Source organism: Anabrus simplex, chromosome 2 (assembly GCF_040414725.1).
Source record: "Anabrus simplex isolate iqAnaSimp1 chromosome 2, ASM4041472v1, whole genome shotgun sequence".
Lineage (NCBI taxonomy): Eukaryota > Metazoa > Arthropoda > Insecta > Orthoptera > Tettigoniidae > Anabrus > Anabrus simplex.
Window position 1 is genome coordinate 846,207,809 of NC_090266.1, and position 25,796 is coordinate 846,233,604.

The following is a 25,796-nucleotide window of genomic DNA, read 5'->3' on the forward strand; positions in this document are numbered from 1 at the left end:
TACGCTGTTCAAAAAGTTTAGAGACAACTGGAAGAATATTAAACCTAGTGCCATTGAACCGTGCACTAATTTTGTCCAACAGCTCTGTAACTCTGTAAGGCAAATATTATTGAATTGGTGATTTTTTTAACAATGAGCTGGCAAAATCGACTGTACGAGATGATTATCTTGAGCTCATTGAGCTCGCTATTATTTTTCCGGGTGGGGACAGTAAGAATAAAATAAAAAGCAGACCTCCTGGTGCAATGCATCAAGCACGATGGATGGCAAGAGCTATTTACTCCTTAAAAATGTGTTTACTGAAGTCCCAGTTTAAAATGAGAGCTAGGGACAAACAAGCTTTACAATATGTTTGTTTATTCATTGTAGCAGTTTACATGAAGCCCTGGCTTGGATGTAGTTTGGCGATAAAAGCGCCGAATCAAGATTTTTGTTTCTTAAAGACCTTAAAAGATTACAAGAAAGTTGACAAGTTGATTTGCAATGCGGCTTTAAACAAGTTCAGTCAACTGTTGTGGTCGTTATCGGAGGAAATAGCCATCCTTTCAATTTTTTATAATGAAGTTGATGAGCAGACTAAAGGAAACATTGTAGAAAACTTACTATAAGAAAGCTTTGGTGATTCCGGAAAGAGATATGTTCCATTGAAAAAAGAGATGTCTGGCTCTCTATATGGTACGTAGTAGACTAGTAGTGTTTAATCTGGTATTTAATTTAGAACTTATTTGTTTTATTTATAGGCATGACAAGTAATTTTTTAATCTTGTTTCAGGAAAATCTTTGAGTGATTTTGATTCTGTCAAGAGTAAAGATTTTCACAACTGAAACTTGACAGTGGTTTCCTTCAAGAAATTGTATCTTCATGGAAAGACAACGTGGCGTTTGTGGAAGCTAAAAAGGTTTCTACCTTAAAAGCAGTTAATGACACAGCTGAAAGAGCTGTTAAACTAATGACAGACTTTCATGGTTTGATTACCGCAGATGAAGAACAGAAGCAGTTCTTATTACATTGTGTGCAAGAACATAGAAAAATTTACCCAGACTGTAAAAAAAGAGACAATGAAGAGGAAATATCCAAATGAATAACTATAAAAATTGTATCTTTTTGTTACTTACAAGAAGAGCATTATATAAATTTCTGTTTTCATTTATATTTCTCTAAAATAATTGTTTTGACTGATCATCTACAACTACATTTAAGAGACCCTTTAAGCAGCTATTTTCTAAAACTTTTCGGCCCCGTAGGCACGGGTTAAAATCAATGTAGGATGTTGAAATTCTGTACTTGGGTAACTAATAGACTAATAAACACAACAACGGGGTATGCGTTTCAATAAATGAAAAAAAAAAATGTTTGCCCTTTTAAGGGACACCCTAACCTACGTACTTACAGTGTTCCCCATGAGGCACTATCACCCCATTAACACAGTACTAAAACAGAGGACTTTTCCTCTATGTGGAACATAAAACCTGACTTTTCTCCTCATTTATCACCATACCAATGTACGCTCACCATCTCGCAAAAATCTCTGTCCCCATGCAGCCGCTGACATCCTGCAACTCATTTACTACTCTATACAGTATAACATCATGTGCAAATAGCCTTATCTGTGATTCCAGTTCTTTATTCATATCATTTATATATAAAAGAAAACAAAGGTCCAATAATACAGCCCTGTAGGACTCTAATGCTCTGAGTTCTATTTTCTAGAAAGTAAGCCACCCATTCAACCACTCTTGTCTAGTCCAATAGCCCTCATTTTCGTCACTAATCTCCCATGATCTAATCTATCAATAGCCTTTGATAGGATGATAGGTTATTAATGATACAGTCCACTTGACCTTCTGAATGTAAAATATCTGCTATACCTTGCTGGATTTCTACAAGTTGAGCTTCACTGGAATAAACGTTCCTAAACCTGAACTGCCTTCTATCAAACCAGTTAGTAATTGTGCAAAAGTGTCCAATATAACCAGAAAGAATGCTTTCCCAGAGCTTACAAACAATACAGATCAAGCTGACTGCCCTGTACGTAGGTGCTTTAAAAGTTCTCGGAATGTACTAGAGATAAGTATCTTACCTCGGTGGAACTGCTTTTATTTTTCAACATAGTCTCCCTGTAGACTAATGCATTTGGTCCAGCAATTTTCCAATGCCTTGATCCCACCTCGAAAATGAGATTCCTCCAGGCCTGCAAAATACCTCTCCAATTCGGCTGTCAGTTCTTCCCTTGTAGAAAATCTCCGTCCACCGAGGAAAATTTTCAGCTTGGGGAATAGATGAAAGTCTGATGGTGCCAAATCAGGAGAATAAGGTGGATGTGGCAACAATTCGTACCCCAGTTCATGAAGTTTTGCCATGGCAATAACACTTGTGCGCAGCAGAGCGTTGTCCTGATGAAAGATGACCTTTTTCCTTGCCAAACCAGGCCTTGTTTCACGTATCTTTTCCTGTAGTTTGTCTAGGAGGTTTGCATAGTATTGCCCCATAATTGTTTGGCCAGTAGGAAGATAATCTATCAGCAGAATGCCTTTTGCATCCCAGAAAACTGAGGCCATGACCTTTCCGGCCGAACGCACTGCCTTTGCTTTCTTTGGTGGTGGCGAATCAGCATGTTTCCACTGCTTTGACTGCTGTTTTGTCTCTGGGGTATAGTAGTGGACCCAAGTTTCCTCTGTAGTCACAAACCGGCGCAAAAAATCTTGTTGGCTGCACTGAAAACGGGCCAGATTTTGTTCGGACATTTCCTATCTGGTGCGTTTATTGTCCAATGTCAAGAGCCGCGGATAATTTTTTCATACCCACTTCTTCGGTTAAAATATAACATACCCATTCAGAAGACATCCCTACAGCTTCAGCAATCTCCCGCACTTTCAGTCGATAATCCTCCATGACCATTTTATGCACTTTTGCGATAAATTCTGAGGTCATAACACACTTTGGCCGTCCACCACGCGGATCATCATCCAAGCTCTCCCGACCAAATTTAAACTCGCTGGTCCACTTGGCAACAGTTGAAAATGAAGGAGCAGAGCCCCCAGTGTGTTCTGAAAGTCGGCATGAATTTCCTTTGCTTTCATACCTTTCTTTACAAAGTATTTAATCACTGCTCAAATCTCAGTTTTTTCCATTGTCACAAATCACTATGCGGGAACAACAACAAAGAGTCGTCACTACCACACTCCTGCAGCTAGAGCACCGACGCGCCACGTGTTCACTCACAAAGGATGTGTGATTATTGCGCGGGAACCTTGTTGCTCTAGCACTGACATCTAGCGGTGATTCCAAGAACTTTTCAAACCGTCCTCGTAATTAGTCACTTATGTTTGTCACACTTTCCCTGTACATTGTACACTAGGGCTACAATTGCAACTCTCCATTCATTTGGTATTGCTCCTTCATGCAAATAGTAATCAAATAAGTATTTCAGATATGGCACAATATCCAAACCCATAAACTTTAATATATCCCCAGAATCTTGTCAATCCCAGCTGCTTTTTTTAGCATTCAACTTTTGTATCTTTGTATATATGGCTTTTTAAATCATAGGTAAATTTTTCTAATTTGCCATTATTAATCAACTCCTCTATCTGGACATTATCTTTATACCCAACTACCTGCAAATATTGCTGACTGAATATTTCTGCCTTCTGCCAAGTCCTCACATTCCCCTTGTTTATTAATAATCCCTGGAATGTCCTTCATCAAACCTGTTTCTGCCTTAAGTTATCTATATACATATCCTTCCATTGCTCCCTAAAATTCATATGGCTGCCAATTATGTTTGCCATCACATTATCCTTAGGTGATTTTTTTTTTTGTTAAATTCAATTTCCTAGAAAGTTCATTCAATCTCTCCTTATCCCTGCAGCCATTTATAACTATTTCTTTCTAATTTCTGCACCATCTCCCTACTTCTTTATTTCTCTCATCATTTTCATTTCCCCTTGTCCAGCTCATGCCGGGCCAGGGTGTTGATGGCACTTCTCCACCATTGCCTCTCCTTCCAACACTCCTTCAGTATTGTATTCCAGGCCTATCTTACCATTTCCCTATTACATTATTATTCCCTATTATAATGGGTCCTTACCATTTCCCAACATTTTTAAAGGTACATACCCGTTTTCACACTCCTCCGCAAAGGCATTAAAACCTACCCCATAGGCTATTCACATTTGTATGTACCATTTTCCGTTGATCATAATGGCTTTTTAAAAATTTCCCCACTCCTCTTCAACAATATGGTATTGCCCAATAGTCCTAAATTTACTACATTCCTTTCTATCACATTTATTCTTAGCAGTACCATCTATTACTTCAGTTTCTCTTTAGAGCTCATCTGGTTTTACCAGCACAGGCAAGTGAACTTCCTATTTTACATAATAGTCACTGCTTGCAGTCAACCTCCAAACTTTGACCCAAACCAATCTGCAAGTTCTACAAGATGGACAAATTTAACACTACACGAGTGGACAGTGAAACAGGTGGATCAATAATGATCCCATATACATCTGAAACATGCTGCAGGTGAGACTGAAATATATATACATCAAGAAGTTACAGGAAGACAATACAACAATTACTGCATGCACTGTAATCTGCAGCAACTCCATCACATTCCTATGTAGCTCAGTTGGAACAAGCATGCATGATGTTCGAGATTAGCAGTGGTGAGGTGCTTGATACTGAGCAGAACGGTTTGTTTTCTGATTTTGTATCTCCTTTTGTTTCTTGCTAGTGGTTTAAAGTTGCACTAGTGCATAGGTTTTCAGCGCTGCAAGGATGAGAAAGGGTTAGGATTGGGGAGGTAGTAGCCGTGACCTCAAGGTACAGCCCCAGTATCTGTCTAGTGAAAATGGGAAACTACACAAAACCAGGGCTGCTGAAGGTGGGATTCAAACCCACCATATCCCAAATGCAAGCTTACAGCTAAGCGTTCCAGAACAATATCATCTTTACCTTTATACAACCTGCCATCTTTCTGCCACGTCTTCTTTCCCTAGAAGTGGTTTTTCAACTGAGCTCATAATATTCATACACCTAGTTTTCCTTTCTCCAAAGGTTTCCTTGATTTTTCTATATGGAGCATCTACCTTTCCTAGGAACATACTACTTTCAACATCCTTGCACTTTTCCTTCAGCTATTCCTCCTTAGCTGCCCTGCACTTTCTATCCACTTCATTCTTTAATCGCCTGAATACATTGCTGTCCTCTTCATTTTTTGCATTCTTGTATTTTTGTTGTTAATCGATCAGGTCTAGTATTCATAGGATATAAACTTCATGGTTCTGATCCGTATTGAATTGTAATTACAATATAATTATTAAATTAATGTCATAATGGTCCACCTTTCAATACTATAATATGCAATATTCTAAATTACATTAATTAGGGACTAGTTTCGGCCAGGGTTGGCCATCTTCAGCCATAATGTAAAACATCTAATAACTAAACAATGTACATGCACACAATTGATATAAAACAAATATATACAAATTGGCATTAAGAACTGAGATGAAATTATGAGTAAATTTGAAAATAACTCATGAGCATACTCAAGATGCAAGAATTTAGAACCTAGTTATTTTCAAATTTACTTATAATTTCATCCCAGTTTTTAATGTCAATTTGTAAATATTTGTTTCATTTGTTTGATGTCAATTGTGAGCATGTACATTTGTTTAGTTATTAGATGTTTTACATTAAGGCTGAAGTTGGCCCCGGCCGAAACTAGTCCTCTTTTTTTTTTTTTTTTTTTTGCAAGTTGCTTTATGTCGCACCGACACAGATAGGTCTTATGGCGACGATGAGTCAGGAAAGGGCTAGGAGTGGAAAGGAAGTGTCCGTAGCCTTAAGGTACAGCCCCAGCATTTGCTTGGTGCGAAAATGGGAAACCATGGAAAACCATCTTCAGGGCTGCCGACAGTGGAGTTCGAACCCACTATCTCCCGAATACTGGATACTGGCCGCACTTAAGCGACTGCAGCTATCGAGCTCGGTAGTCCCTAATTAATGTAAATTAGAATATTGCATATTATAGTGTTGAAAGGTGGACCATTACGACATTAATTTAATAACTATACAGGTCTAGTATATCCTGAGTTACTGATCCTTAGTTGATCTTTCCTTTCTTCCTAGCATTTCTTTAGCAGCCCTACTGACCTCATTCTTCATAACTGTCCATTCTTCCACTACTGTATTTCCTTCAGCCTTTCCATTTAGTCCTTGTGCAACATGTTCCTTGAAACAATACTTCACACTCTGTTCTTTCAACTTGTCTAGACCCCATCTCATTGGATTCCTTCCCTTCAACTTCAGATGGCATTTCATGACCAACAAGTTGTAATCAGCATCTGTGTCTGCTCTTGGGAAAGTTTTGCAATCCAACATCTGATTTCTGAATCTCTGCCTAATCATAATGAAGTCTATTTGATACCTTCCAGTGTCTCCAGGTCTTGTCCATGTGTACATCAGTCATTTGAAGTGTTTGAACCAAGTATTAGCAAGGACTAAATGGTTTTTGGTGCAGATGATGATGCTTGTTGTTTAAAGGGATCTAAGATCTAGATCATCATCTCCTAATGGTATGAAATGAGACAAAATTTAATGACAATTTAAAAGTCCAAAACTCATCCAGTGACCAGAATTCAAAATGTGATATTATGAATGGATGAATATGAATTTAAAATAATCAGCGGATCCAACTCGCAATAGTGAAAGTTAGAAAGAATTCCAAAAGACGATGAACAATGATTATGAACTTAATCAGTGGATCCGACACGCAATGCCCCACCTTCCCAGAACAATAGTATTACTGACCAACGGACTGCGTCCAAAGCACAATCCTGAATCGATGATGCTTGTCTATAAGGGTCCAAAATCCAGGTCAACAGCCCCTCATAATGGTACTTATCGCTAGGAAAGTAGAACCATGCTATTTCTCATGTAGCAGGACTAATCAAAAGTAACAGACTCACGGTGTTCCACACATTATGGTACTAATCACAAGTAATGTATGTCGCACAGGTAACACAGACCTATGGTGTTTCTCATACTGCAGCGCCACTTATATGCAACGCAAACTCATGGCGTTTCTCACATAGGTGTACTATTCATAGGGGCTCATACTATCTCGTGGTGTTCCTCACATAGTGGGTTCTAATCACAGGCAATGCAGACCCCACAGTGTCGTAATATAGTGGTACTAATCACAGGCAAAGGAAGCATGTGGTGTTCCGCATTTAGTGATACTAATCACAGGTACTGGAAACCCACAGTGAACTGCTCCCTGTTGCTACTAATCACAAACCTATTGTGTACCTAACATAGTGGTACTACCTAGAAGTAAAAGCGATCCACGTTGTACCCGCGTGATGTTACTAATCACAAGTAGTCTCATGATTCTTAATCATCCCTTGGTCGCCCCTTACGACAGGCAGGGAATTCTATGGCTGTATTCTTAGTCTGCATTCCCCACCTACAGGGGGTGACTGGTGCAGTATTCAACCAGCCGACTTCCTCTTTCGTTCCTTTGTCCCAATCCGAATTCTCCTACTGCATTACCTTCTCATCCTTGGCCTACCACTGCATTCCACACTCTCATCACAATTAGATTCTTGTCATCTTTTACATATTGTATTAAATCTTCTATTTCTTCATATATTCTTTCGATTTCCTCACCATCCGCTGAACTAGTAGGCATACAGACCTGCACTATTGCAGTGGGCATTGGTTTGGTATCTATCTTGACAACGATAATCCTTTCACTATGCTGGTCATAGTAGCCTACCCACTGCCCTATTTTCTTATTCATTATTAAACCAACTCCTGCATTCCCCCCCCCCCCCCCCCCCGTTTGATTTTGTGTTGATAATTCTGTAGTCGCTTGACCAAAAATCCTGCTCTTCCTGCCAACCTACTTCACTTATACCAACTAGCCTACATTAACATTGGTCTATCCGTCACCCTTTTCAGATTCTATAACCTATCACAACGATTCAAACTTCCAACATTCCACGCTCTGACTCGCAAAATGTTAGTATCCATCTTCCTGATGTATGCCCCCACTCGTGTAGTCCCCACCTGAAGATCCGAATGGGGGATATTTTACCTCCAGAATATTTTACCCCGGAGGAAGACATCAGTACATCATTCATACAGAGAGAGCTGCATGTCCTCTTAGAGTTAGTTACGGCTGTAGTTTCCAGTTGCTTTCAGCCATGTAGCAGTATCAATACAGCTAAGCCATGTTGAGTATTATTACGAGGCCATACCAGTCAATCATCTAGACTGTTGTCCTTGTAACATCCGAAAGGCAGCTACCCCCCTTTTGATGAACCATTCGTTAGTCTGGTCTCTCAACAGACACTCATCCGATATGGTTGCACCTGCGGCTTCGCTATCTGCTTCATTGGAACGAGCAAGCCTCCCCACCGTAACAAGGTCACATAGTTCGCAGGGGAGGATTAATTGAATTAATTTGATGTTGAGGCTAAAATCTAGAGTTCTGTGAAACTTTCATACAAACTGTAATCCTGTGTTACTTTATCACGATTGTATTTTACTTGATACAGACACGAACTCTTAAATGTGACATGTTATAAAAATTTATTCAATTTCACAGTCTCATTTTATTTACAATGTGTATTTAAGAGAATAGTTTATAATCAATTAAAATGTCTTCATAAATAGCCAGGTACTTATTATTTCAAACCTATCAGTTAGGGAATTTTTTTCAGGCGGGGTACACTGAACTTTTAGCCATGAGTGAGGGGTACAATCTCATACTGGTTTGAGAACCTCTGTGCTAGAGTATTCTCTCAATACAACTTTTGTGTTAAATAAGAAAGAAAATGAAAAACTATTTGATTATCTGAAATCTATGTATGGTAACATGGGAGTAAAATTGACCACAATAATTTTGAAATTCAAACTGCGAACATCACCCTTTACTGGAACACTTTTATAACCACAAATGATGTAGAGCCACAGAGTGGTGAAAAGTACTCAGGAAACGAAACAAGTTATTTCAGAAGTAAAGATAGTTATGCAACACTTTATCAGCAATTAGATCTTCTGTTCGAATGGAACATATATTTTCTACTCCTGGAATAGTGCATTTGAAAATCGGGGGCAAAAGTTCAGTACTGTTCCCAAGCAGAGCATGGCACTGTGCAAGGGGACAAAAGCTCTCTTGTTGTTAGCTGCTATGTAGCTTACTGCTCGATACGTTGCTCGCTGTGACAATGCTACTACCTGGGTACATCAATTTCGGGAGAGGTGGTAGAGGCACGCAAATGGGGTTTGAGTGAAAGCCGCTAGGTTAGCTGCCGCAAAGCTGCATCGCACACTTGCTTGGTAAGCAAACGAGGTTTAGGGATGTAAAGCACCCAGGTTAACTTCCACAAAGAGGTGTACAGGCCTCTAGCATCCCCTGGTAGCATAAAGGATTAGACTTTGTTTAGAGCCAGGCTGAGCAGCTCAGGCGGTTAAGGCGCTGGCTTTCTGAGCCCAAGATAGCAGGTTCGATCCTGGCTCAGTCTGGTGGTATTTGAAGGTGCTCAAATACATCACCCCCATGTCTGTAGATGTAGAACTCCTGTGAAACAAAATTCCACCATCTTGGCATCTCCAAGAACCGTTAAAGTAGTTGTGTGTGTGTACGCACGCACATGTACAGTTCTCAGCCCGAAGGCTGGTTGGATCCTGAACAGCTCCACCATTAACTGTCATAGATGGCCTAAGCAGCACTGAAGAGGCATACAAGGGAAATGAGGAGTTAGGTAGTTTCCCGTTGCTTTCCTCACGAACCAGAAGTTGCTATTACATATCAGTCTACCAAGATCACTGAAATGCCTGCACCAACTGACCTTATGAGCAAAATTTTCACACCATTCATAGCAGGGACTGGCTGCATATTGAATGGCATTAATAGTGTCACTCATACCACAGTCAATTTCATATTGTCAAAGCCAAGGATAAGACTGAGTCAGGTCAATGAGTGGAATGTGATTATGACGACGATTGTAGTTGTTGTTGTTTGAAGGGGCCTTGATATATTTTACGGGTGTTAATTGAAAGCGTGTTTATTACAAAACTAGCTGATCGTGATTTTTATTACGTCTCGTGAACATACGATATAATAAACTACTGTCAACTGTTTCGTCATTATTAGACCTGGGATTTTAAGGCAAATGCCTATTTCGTTCCTTACGAAATAACATGATTTTTTAAAAATATGTTGACGTTTCATGATAAATCCCTTACATTAATAGAGTTTTATAGTGCCCTAAAATGCCTATTTGGACCTTTAGAGCCTATTTTACTATTTAGGTGCCTAAAATTGCCTATTTTCTACATTTTAAATAAAATTCAACTTCTGTAATTTTTACAATCACACAATGGACATCCCTGGAACAAGCGGAACCGCAGAGGGTGGGTTTTTCACAGAAATGTGTTCTTCCCAGATAACTGTCACCAAAGGAATGCTGAGTGAAGGGTGGAGGTGGAGGATTAGCTCAGAAGAACAACGAGCAGGTAGTAAAGGACGTACTGTGTCGTGACGGGGTGAGGGGGAGGATTATCTAGGAAGAACAAGGAGCAGGTAGTAAGAAGGGACATACTGTGTCAAGTCGCCAGTGAAAGAACATCTGTTCAAGTGAATATAGTTTATCATGCCTAAAACGAAATCATCAATTTCCAGGGATGAGTTTTGATGGCAAGATTATTTTCTGCCAGTACTGCAATAAACAGGTCTGTGCACATATCTTAAATTTCATATTAATCTAAAACTAAGGTTTTGATGTTGGCTCCTCTAATTAATTGTAGAGATCTAGTCCAGGCGATCTGGGTTCGATTTCCAGTGCCGGCAGTAATTTAGAAATCTACGAGGTCTGGAACTGTGTTGACCCAGCATCGTGAGGACAATTGAGAAGCTACAGTGGGCAGGGGTCATGGAGGCAAGGCAATATGGCGGAGGGATGTATCGTGCTGACCACACACCTCCCAATATCTGCAGGCCATGAGCTGGGCAGCAACCGTTATTGAAAGCCAAGTTCCCTTCGGGGACTGTAGTGTTCCTGTTCTTAATTAACTTTAGAGTAATAATGGCTTAATTTAAATAGTTCAAAATTACAAATTTTATTCAAAAGCACACCTTTTCTATTCCTCATCTTAGTCTCTAATTGACATCACTTTATTGTGTTTTAGATTTCACATGAGAAAAAATGCCACCTTCAGCAGCATGCAGATACTGCCAGTCACAAAGTGAATGCAGCCATGGAAAGTAACATTAGACAGACTCTGCTCACACAAACTATATTTCCTACAACCCATAATGGTTTCTATGCTGATACATGGAGAGCCCTAGTTGCAGCAAATATCCCCTAGAATGCTGTGCATATCCGGTTTTCAGAGATTCTTTCACAGAAATTCACCAAGCAGCACATCCCATCAGCATCTACATTAAAGAAAAATTACTTAGATATTTGTTACAATGCGGTCATTTTGTCAATCAGGGAGGATATTGGGGAGTCTTGCATATGGTTGTGTGTGGACGAAACCACCGACTCTGTGGGCAGGTACACTGCTAACATTACAGTGGGAAAACTGGAACCCAATCAGGCATCTACCGCTCACCTTCTTTGCTCTAAACAGCTTGAGGAAGTCAATAGTCAAAGCATTGCATACTTCATCAACAAGGGGTTGCAATTGTATCCTGGGAGTGCTGATGATTCTAAAGTCCTTCTCCTTGTCTCTGATGCTGCTTCCTACATGACTGCCACAGCACCTCTACTCAAAACTTTCTATCCTTCTTTAATTCATGTTACTTGCATGGCTCATGCCTTGCATAGACTCGCAGAAACAGTTAGGGCCGAGTTTCCTGCAGTAAATACTCTTAATTTCAAGAATGAAGAAAGTGTTCTGTAAGGCTCCATCAGGAATAGCCAACTTTTGAGAGAAACTCCCCTCTATTCCCCTTCCACCATAGCCAATCATCACCCGTTGGGGTTCCTGGATGGAAGCTGCCCTGTATTATGCGGAACATCTTGAGGAAATCATGACCTGTGATAGACAATTTGCCTTTAATGGACAACTCTGCATGTGTGTCGTCTGTCAAAGAGATGTTAAATGATTGTTCCAGTGTTCAGAGACACATTGCGTATATTCAGGCAAATTTTTCATTTCTTCCAGTCACAATTACAAAAATGGAGGGAAAAGGAAACAGTCTCAAACAGCAATTTTCTGTAATTGAGGAAGCTGAGAATACCATAAAAAGTGCTAGGGGCAAGGTAGGGGATAAAATAAGAGACAAGTGGTCTAGTGTTCTGCGGAAGAACCCAGTGGTGAAAAGGGTACATCAGGTAATGGATGGGTAAAAGGTAGACTTACCAAGTGAAATTGAACTGAAAAATGTAGGTAAATTTTCCTATGCCCCTCTAACATATGTGAGTGTGGAGCGCTCTTTGTCTGCTTTCAAAATGATTTTAACCGACAAAAGACACAGCCTGAGTGTGGAAAATTTGGAGAAGATTATTGTCGTGTACTGTAAAGCAAACTACGAATGTAAGTACTGTAGGAATGTTCCTCACAAGTAATAAACACATACTCCATTCACGTTTACACCGTTATTGGATGCCTATAGTGCTGTAATTGTGTACAGTGATTTTAGTATAAAGGTTTTAGATCAGTACTGATGATATATCATATAATCCATAACTTTCTTCACATATGACTTCTTTACATTGTTTTTGATAAATGTCTTTTTTATTCTGTCTTAATTTTGCAGTTATTTCGATTAAGAATAGGGATACCACGTTTGTTAAATTAAAAAGGTATCACATTACAGTTAAAGTGTATATTGTAATATTTTAAGGTCTATTTCCTGCCTACGCACACAATTTTAAAACATATTTTAAGTGCCTATTTTCTCTTTTAGAAGCCTATTTACTTGTTTTCAAAGCCTATTTTAGGCACCTAAAACTAATTTTTTAGAGCCTAAAATCCCAGGTCTAGTCATTATCTATATCAACTGTCAACACACAAAAATAAAATTCTCTAATTTGTACATGGTCAATCTTCAACATCCTCCCCACCCTGGTCGGTCGATTTCTAAGGGAACGACCAGCTGCACTGGTCTTGTGACCATGGAGCGCTCCGGGAGCTGAAGAATGACTGTTCGGATTCTGTCATCTCGTCCTCGGTGCAGTTCACAAACTCTGCCTCGTTTCCACGCCAGTCTGGGCTTCAGATCCTCTTGTAAAAGTACTACATCACCTATCCGTAGTTCGGTTTCTTTTTTGACCTGCTTCACTTCGTGGCAACTCCTTCATTGAAGGAGGTATTCCCTTTTCCATCTTTGCTCAAAGTGTAAGATTAGCTTTTGTCTGTCTGTACACCTTAGTCAAATCTTGATAGATGAAAGTATCTGGTGTACTTGGAAGAGATATCAGCCTTTCTCCTATGAGGAAGTGTGAAGGTGTCAGGATATCAGAGTTACTGTCATCTACGGTAATAGGGCGCAAGTTTAGAGTGGCCTCGATCCCCACCAAAATAGTATTTAGCGCTTCCTGGTCTACTTGAGCTCGTCCGAGTATCTTCTTGAGGCACATCTTAGTGGACCCTACCATCCTTCCCCAGAAGTCTCCCCACCATGCGGCTCTTGGTACTATAAATTTCCATGTAACATGGTGGAGTGACAATTTTCTAATAATTCCCGGGTTTCCGCACCATGATATATTTTACGGGTGTTAATTGAAAGAGTGTTTATTACAAAACTAGCTGATCGTGATTTTTATTACGTCTCGTGAACATACAATATAATAATCTACTGTTAACTGTTTCGTCATTATCTATATCAACTGTCAACATACAAAAGTAAAATTCTCTAATTTGTACATGGTCATAATCTTCAACAGGCCTAACAGCTAGGTCATGAGGCCCTAATGATACGAGGTGCAACGAAATGAAAAGATAATGTATCCAATTAGAAACTAAAATGAACGATGATGAAAGAAGACCATGAATCCAAAACAATCAGTGGATCTGATTCACAATGCCTTACTTTCTGGGATGATGATTGTTGGCCAAAAGCATCTATAATCCAGGTCACCAGCCCCTCATAAAACTGTAGTACTAATCACTGGTAAAGCTTCTCCTACGAGGGGGCACGACCCCTCCTGTCTTTCATTTTCAGGCAATTTTTCTGAGCATTTCATCCTACACATGCACGGAGGCTGCACTACTTTATCAGAAACAGTCCTACCTTTTTTATTTACATATTCTTTCCCACCGGCTACTTTGCGTTTACGGCCATTACATTTCCATTTGCCAGCAAGTACTACATGCTTTCTACCATGCTGTGTAATATTAGTTTTATTATTTCCTTTCCTTCAAGCAAGTTCATTCTTTTCGAAAACTGCACAATTTCTTATAGCACTTTAGCTATCACTGCTTTAAGTATAAATGTGCCTCAAGTAAATTTGGCATTTGTTATTCATTTGCGACAGTTTGAACATTATTTCTGTTTTTTAACCTATTGTTTCATTGATTATGTATGCCGTTATTGCCATCCGAATCAGAACTGATGATGCTTGTTGTTTAAAGTGGCTAACATCTAGGTTATCGGCCCCTAATGGTATGAAATGCAATGACAATTTAAAAGTTCAAAATCATCCACTGACCAGAATAAAAAATGTGATGAAGGAATGGATGGATATGAATTTAAAACAATCAGTGGATCCAACCCAAAAACTATCATAAAAAACAGTATTACTGACGAAGCGACTACTTCTAAAGCACAATCCTGAATCGAGCATGCTTGTTGTCTAAAGGGGTCCAAAATCCAGGTCAATGGCCCCTTATAATGGTACTTATCGCTAGTAAAGTAGAATCATGGTATATGTCACGTTGCGGTACTAATCAAAAGTAGCGGAGGCTCACGGTGTTCCACACATTATGGTACTACTAAAAAGTATTGTACATCGCACAGGTAACGCAGGCCTATGGTGTTTCTCACATAACGGCGCCACTCATAGGCAATGTAAACCCACAGTGTTCCTCGTCTAGGTGTATTAATCACGGGCGCCAGTATTCCAAGAGGTGCTCCTCATATATTGGGTATTAATCACAGGCAATGCAGACCCATGGTGTCGCTCATATAGTGGTAATAATCACAAGTAACGCCCAGACCCGTGGTGTTTCTCACAATGGTACTAATCACGGGTACTGGAAACCCACAGTGAACCACTCTCTGCTGCTGCTACTAATAACAAACCTATTGTGTACCTAACATAGTGGTACTACTCGAAAGTAAAGGTAACCCATGGTGTTCCCCGCGTGATGGTACTAATCAAGAGTAGTTTCATGGTTCTAATACAATCATCCCATGGTTGCCCCTTTTAGTCCCTTCTTACGACAGGCAGGGGATACCGTGGGTGTATTCTTCATTTGCGTCCCCCACCCACAGGGGGTCGAATCAGAACTTGCCCCACTTGAAGGTTCAGAAGTTTTGTCACAATTGGAATCATCCTGTTCGTCGTAACTCGAATGCTCTCATATGTCTTCTTCATTGCCAATATTCTGATAGATAGATGGATTAGTATTTGATTCTGAAACAAAACAGACCATATAATGGTTCCTTGTCTGTTGAAATACAAATGCCTAATAAGTTAGGTTATGTTTGCTCGAAATACAAATACCTACGGTACCTAATAACTTACGTTATGTTTGCAACCACATTTTTCATTATCAAATAAAATCAAAATCTCTTTATTTGCAAATGAGGTGTCTACCTCGGTGGCAAATAGTACACTAAGTATAAGAACTGTAGAAAATATTATAGCTTACCTATTTAGGCAGTACTATTACTGCCTTTACTCATCTATTGAGAACATGTAGGGGAACTAATGCACTGAGCACTAAATATTTTGGTAATGAATATAAATTAAAAGTAGCAAGAGAGAAGGAATTTGATACAATAGCTAAATCTATATATATAAAATAAGAGTTTTGTCTGTACATTGCTCAGAATTTGAAAACAATAGTATTTCTGTATCGGTCATGTCCACAGTAACAAGAAAATGCACTTTTTTCTTTTCTGTAATTTCTGTCTATGTATGTACACGCATCACTAGAAAACGACTAAAGAGAATTTAATGAAAATCGGTATGCAAAGTCGGGGAATAAGTCGCTACAATCTAAGCCATAAATAATTTTATTCACGCTGATAGAAATGGTAGTTTAGGGGAAGGCCTAAAATTTAATCTTCAAATATTTATGTTATTAGTGGTCCTATCTTAATAACAATTGGTATTCAAAGTCGGTGAATAAGTTGCTACAATCTAGACTGTAAATAATTTTATTCTCGCTGAGTGAAATGGTAGTTTAGGGAAAGGCCTAAAATCTAATTCTTAAATATTTACGTCATTAGTGGTCCTATCTGATTGAAAACTGTTATACAAAGTGGGAAAATGAGCCACTACAATCTAGGCTACAAATAATGTTATTCACGCTGAATGAAATGATAGTTTAGGGGAAGGCCTAAAATTTAATTCTCGAACATTGATATTATTAGTGGTCGTATCGATAAATACTACATAACCAAAGTTATATAGAATTAAATTTCCACCCATTTATGTCTTATACATTTTTACCGTACCGGCTATGACGACACAGATATTCATGAATTTATATTTTTGTTGCTAAGTCCAGAGCGACGCCGAGCCACGAGAAAATGGGTTACTAGAATTTAATGAAAATCGGTATATAGAGTCAGGGAATAATAATCTACAGTCTAAACTATAAACAATTTTATTCACCCTGGATGAAATTGTAGTTTAGGGGAATGTGCCTAAAATTTAAGTTTTAAACACCTGTGTTTTGGGTCCTATCGAAAAGTACTAGATAACAAAAGTTACAAAGAATACAATTTCCGATCATTTATGTATTATTCAGTTTTACCGTACCGACTATGATGAGTGGTATTTCAGAGTCAGAAGAAAACAAAATGTGAAGGCCTACAATATCGAAAGTGCATAACATTCATCAACAATAACATTACATTGACCATTGTTTGTTGTCTCTTATGCTGCCTCTCAACTCCGATAGATGGGATTACTGCTGCGTACCGCGTATAATAGCCCAACTGAATATTAGCGGGAAATAGCTGGAGAGTTAGAAAACGTTCTTCTTTAGCATGCCATTCCTTTGGTTCATATATTTTCTGATACTGCTGGTACGTAACACACTGGTTCATCATAGTATTCCAGCTGTTCGATCCCTACTCTGACGCGATGTTTTGAATGAGCAGTGTGCATACTTAAGGTAGAGGCTGACTTAGTAGTAGTAGTAGTAGTAGTAGTAGTAGTAGTAGTAGTAGTATGACCTGGTCTAGAATAACAATTTAGGCCTATCCCAATTTATAGCACCGCAATTCACTAAATAACTCAAAATTGAACCCTGAAGAGAGCCGTTTCTTAAGAAAAGCTTCTTCCTCTTCACTTTTATTAAATTCTACATTCATTTTATTCCAAATCTTCAGTGAAGAGTGGGTTTCTCCTCTGGCTTGGAGGAAAAATTTGCCTCCAAGTCAGATTTTTTTCCGCAGCCATTGTAGTGAATTGATATTTTCCGACTCCTTGGGTACTCCTAGGAAACAGATTAGTAAAAGGGCATAGATTTTGCCCTGGGAGTTGCCACTATTCGACCCTCTCCCCGCCGAAAAAAAGACGAAGAGTGTTCACGGATCACGGCTGTCTGCGGCTTGGTCATTCCAGCTCTGGAACTTTGGACTGTTAGATGGGCAGTGTAATCCTGTTCGTTAAGTGATAAAATGTGTGGTATTTCATTTGATTGAGTATTTCATATGAAAGCATTTCTTTTAACTGCACCATTCCTACTGACGTCATTGTAATGTATGTTCCTTTCAGTTGGGAAAACCATTAACACAGTATTTCTGAGGATGTAAAAAGGCAGGTGGAGAGCGAGTGTCTACCATTATAAGGAAAACTCCCCAACCTGATTGTGACTGATGGTATGCAAGTGGGTCTACCACTACAGTGAAAATTCCCTAACTCAGTCTTCATATGAGAAAAGATGTTTGGGGACTTCCCCGTCTTACTGAGCTCGATAGCTGCATTCGCTTAAGTGTGGCAAGTATCCAGTAATCAGGAGATAGTGGGTTCGAACCCCACTGTCGGCAGCCCTGAAGATGGTTTTCCGTGATTTCCCATTTTCACACCAGGCAAATGCTGGGGCTGTAACTTAAGGCCACACCCACTTCCTTCCCATTCCTACAGCTTTCCTATCCCATCGTCGCCATAAGACCTATCTGTGTCGGTGCGACATAAAGCAAATAGCAAATAGAAAAAAAAATCTTCCCCGTCGCGTTTCTAGGATAACATTAAGAGCTATGCAATTTATTACAATCTTGCTCACGTGTACACCAGAATTCCGTAGCGAAGCACTGGTACATCAGCTAGTTGTTAAATAAAGAATGGAGCACCCCAGGAAGAATAGCTAAGTTTTTTTGTATTTTAAGAAGCATGTGGCAGAAGGAAATGAAATAAGAATAGCACTAACTAAAAGTACTTTTTTAACTCTTACCAAACACACACTGGAGATAACGATGTCAAATAACATGTAAAACTGACTGGACTGAACTCAGTTCATGCTAACTTCAACAGATTGTGCAAAAGTATACAACACTATCCAGATGGTGTTTTATACCTGTAGGTGAAACTGGACTTGGTGTTAATAGCACCATAACTCAGCCAATATTTGATGTAGGACATAATGTTGTATACATCTGGGCAGAGGACAAGAAACCCATATGACTGTGCCAATAATCACATCCTGGCCAAAAATGGACAGTGTCCTATTCCACCGACCCACAGATAAATAAGGGACAAACTAGGTAAAAGAGTAAAACTGATGAATGTAAAAAGGAATGGCAAAAAATTGTCCAGGGGACTGAGATCCACCACGGGTTGTAGCCCAAAGGAAGAAGAAACAGCACTCCCCTCCCCAGCTTTTACTAATGCCCACAATAAAGAGTGCAGTACTTTTCACAACAGACCAAACACTAAAGCCTTCGCATTGTATAACAAGATGTCTAAAGAAACAAAAGACTGAAATTTCAAAAAGAAGGTTAAGTTTTCCCTCACAGTACTACTAATTCATATAATTTTTTACGATCAAAAAACTTTTCTCAGCATATCACAAATACTCCTGTGGTTGCTGAAGCCACTCTGGCTCTCTCTTGTTTTCTGTTTGGCTATGTTGTCTGATTCACATCGCTGTAATATGTATAGGTTTTCAGAAATGCAGGAAAAGGCTAGGACTGGAAACTTAGAGACTGCAGCCTTAGTTAAGGTACAGCCCCAGCATTTGCCTGTTGTGAAGAAAAGAAATTAAAAAAATTATCTCCAGGGTCATTCATGACTGGGTTAGGACCCACCATCTCTAGAATGCAAGTTTACAGCTAAACGACCATGTACAATGTAACCAACTAGCTGAGTCAATTTACAGTTTTGGCCAAGTATAAGTCCTAGTCAGCTTGGAATTCACACAGACATAACAGTTAGCAAGCAGCAAATCGGGTAGTTTGACTGCTGCTTGGAATAATGACTGATTGCCTCGGATAGAGATGGGGTATTTCAGTCGCCTTGAAAAAGAATACTGCAATGTATTTCAAACGCTGGCAAACTGTAAAGAATGTACAGAAAACAACAACACAGTTCAACCCGGAAACAGAAATAAATAATTCTACACACCGTGGAAGCTTCACTTCTAAGATAGCCTAAAAGAAATCGGATGAACTGCATCTAAAAGTTTCTCTAAAATTCACGTCCTAACAGATAATTTATGTTGAAGAGCAGGTTTTCACAGATCAAAGTATAATACAGAAAGATAAAATATGTTCCAACACCTGATGACATCTAGAAAATAATTTTAAAAAGTCTGATTGTTAAGTTTAACACAGAGAATACTTATTCAATTCAGAACCTGTCTGATGGAATTTAAGGAGGCATAGAAGGTAACATTGCATCAAATGTATTGGTATGGAAATAAACTTGCACAAAAGAACATCCATCAACCAGATGTTTCTGAAGACAACAAATATCAGTATTCAGGGATATAATTGTAATACAATCAAGGATAACATTTCTAAACTGACATAACAAAGGAAACTGGAGCAACTTTTATTATGAGAAAAGTGTGACAAAGTGAAATGGCTGGAGAAAGAGACGCTAGGTACCGTCATGTTAAATTCATGAAGTCAACAGGATATGCTTATCCACAATGAAATGAAACAGTGATGAAAGATGTGATTTACAAATATTAGTAGTACAGAAGTAGAAATTTAATAATTGTGTACATTTCCCACCATACCCAGTCATACTGATGGCTATTAAAGAAAACAATTAGGATATATATGTCTGAACTCTCCATAGATACTCTTTGATGTTAAGTGTAGTATACACATCCGAATGAGGATAACATTGAGTATGTCACCTTCTTGCAATAAACTCTACGGGTGAAGATGAGAGCCTTTTCCCATTTTGTTCATCCTGCAAAATTATTCATAACTAAAAGATGTATTCTTTTGATAGACAATAAAATTCATCTGTCAATCATAAATCAATGACACCCACAAGAGCAAAAATAGATTGGCTACTGTAGCTACCTGACAATTGCATGTTTCCAAGAACACCGAGATGGAATGGCATAAGACTTTTAGTGCCAGAATGTCCAAGGACAAGTCTGGCTTGTCAGACGCAGGGCTTTTGATTTAATGCTCATAGGCGACCTGCACGTCACAATGAGATGTACAGGGTGTTTGATAAGTTGCTCCCTATTTTCAAACTAGTGTAACTTCACAATTAATTTTGTTTTGTTTAAAATTTTGCTTTACATTGCATCGACACAGATTTGCCTGGCTTGAAAATGGGAAACCACAGAAAACAATATTCAGGGCTGCCGACAGTGGGCTTCGAACCCATTATCACCTGAATGCAAGCTCACCGCTATGCGATCTTTAGTAGTTAAGTGACTACTTTGAAACTTAGTTGCTCTACGCACTAGACCTCGAGGTTTTGCTTGACGTATCATTTCTTTATTGCAGGTGAATTATAGCGCGAAAGTTAAGTGTGGAAATGAACCGAGATAACTGCACGATATGATGTTTGGGGACGTTCAAAAGTGGTGGAGGGCTGAATGTGATATTCATGTGAAATTAGATGCAAAAACAATTAAAAACTGTCCTTGGGAGCTGCTAACAGTGGGCAGTGTCACCAGTGTAAGAACAGGAAGACAGTCAGCTTTGAGAACAGATATCCATGTTGCCACCATCCGCAAGATATTTACCACAAATCCACACAAATCATTTGTCAAGGGTCTTGTGAAAGTGGTCTAACAATTTTTGCAGTTAGAAGCATTCCGCAAAAAGGATCTCTCCTAGAAGAAATGGAAACCACATTACCTACAGCAATTGTTTCCTGAAGATTGTGACCGAAGGTTGGAGTTCGCAGAAATCTTGTTGAGCTGGCACGATAATTGGCCAGAAATGCTTGATAATGTGCTGTGGTCAAATGAGGCTGTGTTTCATGTTGGTGGTTTTGTCAGACAACTGTCATTACTGGGCAAGTGAAAATCCATACATTTGTGCCAAAAAGGCACAGGGATGTCTCAAGGTAACAGTGTGGTGCAGGATTACATCATCTTGAATGGATGGTCCTTTCTTTCTTTCTCCCCACAACAATGACTGGAAGTAGATTTCTGAAAATACTACAAGATCATGCGTTGCCAGTAACTGCTTAGTGGGACAAGACTGCTAAACTTTGCTTTATTGGAGGATAGTACAACCCCATATTTCATACAATGTTTACGAATGGTTGCATGACAGTTTCCCAGGTCGATGGATTGGTAGACGTGGCCCACACAAATGGCTGGCTTGCAGTCCAGATCAGACACCCTGCAACTTTCTCATTGGGAGATGGGCAAAGGAAGAGGTGTACAGATAGAAACAAAGAGCCTTGCAGAATTGGCAACAACTATCACCACTTTATTCACAAAACTTCCATGTGACATACTGAAAGCAGCAGTCAAAGAACTTACCAGATCGATTAAGTGTTACCAGTATGGAGGCTTATGTGGAAAGTTAGTTGATGTCAAACAAAACCTCACGATTTAGTGTGTATTATGAGTATGTTTCAATGTAGTCACTTAACTAGTAATAAAGGACGAGTAATGTTAACATTGATGCTTTCACGGTGCGTACTTGTATACATGATATGGGCTTATGCAGTGTCTAGAAAACAAGATGAATCTATTTACGTTTCACAGAGAACTTTGCTCCGCATCTTCAGAAGAAAATCTCGACTGTTCATAAGGAAGTCTTCTACAATAATGAGGGTTTGAATTTAAGATTGCTTTACCGTTTGAGAACTGTAGTGGTATGCTCGTTCGTCACCAGGTGTCTTGTATGCTGGCGCAGCACTCCAAGGAGAGCTGACAACATTAAGCTCCAATTAAGATGTTCTATCACACCATATGCGCTTGATGCTTTCACAGCCCGTACTTGTAGACATGATATGGGCTTTTGGGCTTAGGCCGTGTCAAGTAAACAAGATGAATTTATTTATGTTTCACAGAGAACATTGCTCTCCACCTTGAGAAGAAAATCTTGACTGTTCACAAGGAAATCTTCTACAAACGGTGTGACAAAACATCTTTATTGGAGCTTAATGTTGGTGTCAGCTCCAGCTTGGAGTACTGTGCCAGCATACAGCAAGCCACCTGGTGGTGAATGAACGTACCACTACAGTTCTCCAACGGTAAAGCATTCTTAACTTCAAACTCTCATTATTGTAGAAGACTTCCTTGTGAACAGTCAAGATTTTCCTCTGAAGACGTGGAGCAAAGTTCTCTGCGGAACGCAAAGAGTTCCACCCTTTGACACGGTAAGACCCAAAAGGCCCATATCGTGTCTAAAGGTAGAGTAATTTGAAAATAGAGAGCAACATATCAAACCAGCTGTAATAACAAAACCTATTCCTTCAACCATGGTAAAGCTAAAGGTTATTTGATACCGCCATTACATTACAATGGGTCAAGACATTCAAGTGGTTTTTTTTCAGAATGCAGCCTGATAAGACAGTTTCTTCTGCACCTATAAAGTGTTCCATGAAAGCCAAGGAAAGGATTAGCCTAGCTTTCTACACAAATGCTGAAAACTGTGACAAAAGAAAATAAACTCTCATTGGGAAAGCTGCTCAGCCACGATGCTTCAACAGTTTTAATACTAATTTGTGTGTCATCTACAGTTACAAAAAAACCATGGATGACTTCAATTGAATTTATGACCTGGTTATGGGATTTCAATGAAGCCATGAAGAGAGAAAGGAGGCATGTCTTACTTATCCTTGATAATGCAACGTGTCACAAGACTCAACAATGTAACAACTGAATGCATACCACATAAGTAACTGCACAAGATTCCTTCATCTTCTGGACGCTGGAGTCATAACATGTTTTAAAGCACATTACCGCCGCCATCAGGTCAAACTCATTATAGAATGCACTGATAATGATGTGACAATCTATTTGTCACTTAAGGATGTGCTCTTGTTGGTACAACGTTCTTGGGATTAAATTTTATCAACAACAAATAAGAACTTCTGGAGCCATACAGGTTTAATCCCTCTCCAGAAGAGTTCCTTAGATGATGACAATGCTGAGGAAGAACTCAGAATTGTATTAAACGACACTGAAATCTGTGCCCCTGTTGAACTCTCTTTAGCAATGGAGAATTCTTATCAGTAGACAATTAACTATCTGCCTTTGAGGAAATGATCAATGAAGAGATACTGAAGACTGCACAGCATGAGGAGTCAGACTCAGAAGATGAGGCTAATTGTAATGACTTGCCAGTTCCTTCAAGTACAGAAGTTAGGAAACGTTTAAAGAAAATACAGGTGTATTTACAGAAACATTCCAGTAATTTTGCTGTGATTGATCACCTGATCACTGTGACTGATGCAACTGAAGAATTAAATGAAAAGAATTAGAAGAAGACGCAATAACAGATTTCTTGTGCAAGGACTAAGAGTTAAAAGAGAGCATTAACAGTGCAAATTCATTTTTCATATAGTATTGTATTAGTGTGCCAATGTAATTAAGAAACGTTTTAGTGTATTATCCTCTTATTTAGCAAATTAATAAAAATGTCTTTCAATTAAGTCTCTATTGTCTTGCAATAGTAGCCTTTATGCACAGTTATTTAACGTCACACTTAAAATTCGCCCCCCCCCCCCCCTAGATTTATGCCATAAAATTATTCAACAGATTGTGGTGCTGCGCTGTATCGGGGGTTGACTGTACACCACTCCCAGGACTATTAATATAAAGATAGTCAATGATAATTACAAGTACCACATATTGTTTAAATTCCACTGATAATGTTCAGAAAAATAAAAAATTAAAGTGAAGGTAGTATAAACACTATCTATTGAGAAGATAAATTTATAAGCATATTACCTTAGAAATGTTACTACGCAGTAAAGAAATAATAATATTTAAAAAAAATTCTCCACTTGAATGGGACTTAAATAATAACAGTCAGAGAAAAACAATACTAACCTTCTGTACATTCATATTCTCCAAGGAAATAAACTGAACGTAAATGAGCACTTATATTTTGATAGAAAATGGATTTTAGAACTGTCAGAATTGACTCTCATCAACAAAATTACAGAAAATTAATTGTTAACACAAAAAATGTCAACCAGTCCAGTAAATACATGCATGTGACAGCTTTGTCTTTTGTCTTAAACACTATTATGATTACGATGCAATACTTTCCATCACTAAGAAATTATGTGTTCGAAAACAGCCATTAGGAAGGGGAGTCTCCTGAAACTTCCGCTGATTATGACAGCTTATCCAAGTTCCACGTAGTCGGCTAGGGGCTTTAGACCTACTACTAGGAAAATGGTTTAGTGCAACTGTCACATACTCAACTTGCCTGAAGGACGTTTCTGTTGAAATATAAGAGAAGCTAACCGTCAATGATCTCACATGAAATTACCTGTATCCTCTATTAGTAGTTCGAGGAGGTATTTTAAATACAAACACCTCTGATTTCACAAGCAATACACTCTCATAGGTCTCCATGTTCGCGTTAGTGCACTCTACCGTCAAGCACCGTAGCGACAAGTAACAACTGACAACAACTGGAATTCTTCTTCTACTTTATTACTTTTTAACTTTACAAAGCCCTATCAGGGCCACCAACGGTATCATCAGAACCGAATGCGTATATCGATATGACAAAATGGCCAACATATTAGGCCATGACGAAGCGGTATGGACAGAACGGCTGCGATCAACGTGGCATATTGCGGTTAACTTTTTAACTTGTTGTTGTTGTTTGAGTCATCAGTCCATAGACTGGTTTGATGCAGCCCTCCATGCCACCCTATCCTGTGCTAACCTTTTCATTTCTACGTAACTATTGCATCCTACATCTGCTCTAATCTGTTTGTCATATTCATACCTTGGTCTACCCCTACCGTTCTTGCCACCTACACTTCCTTCAAAAACCAACTGAACAAGTCCTGGGTGTCTTAAGATGTGTCCTATCATTCTATCTCTTCTTCTCGTCAAATTTAGCCAAATCGATCTCCTCTCACCAATTCGATTCAGTATCTTTTCATTCGTGATTCGATCTATCCATCTCACCTTCAGCATTCTTCTATAACACCACATTTCAAAAGCTTCTATTCTCTTTCTTTCT

The 25,796-nt window shown here is 39.0% G+C and overlaps 1 protein-coding gene across 2 annotated transcripts in view; it reads right to left on the reverse strand.

Moving 5' to 3' along the window:
* The window catches only part of LOC136864505 (NECAP-like protein CG9132), a 77,430-nt gene extending 52,191 nt beyond the window's left edge, over window positions 1–25,239 (reverse strand). Inside the window, exon 1 of one of the 2 annotated variants that reach the window (XM_067141564.2) lies at window positions 24,641–24,959. In XM_067141564.2, coding sequence (XP_066997665.1) covers window positions 24,641–24,651 — 11 coding nt within the window. In that variant the 5' untranslated portion in view covers window positions 24,652–24,959. Of the gene's footprint in view, window positions 1–24,640; window positions 24,960–25,088 lie in introns of those variants that run through there. The other variant, XM_067141563.2, reaches the window with a different exon arrangement.
* Between the last annotated feature and the right edge of the window lie 557 nt (window positions 25,240–25,796).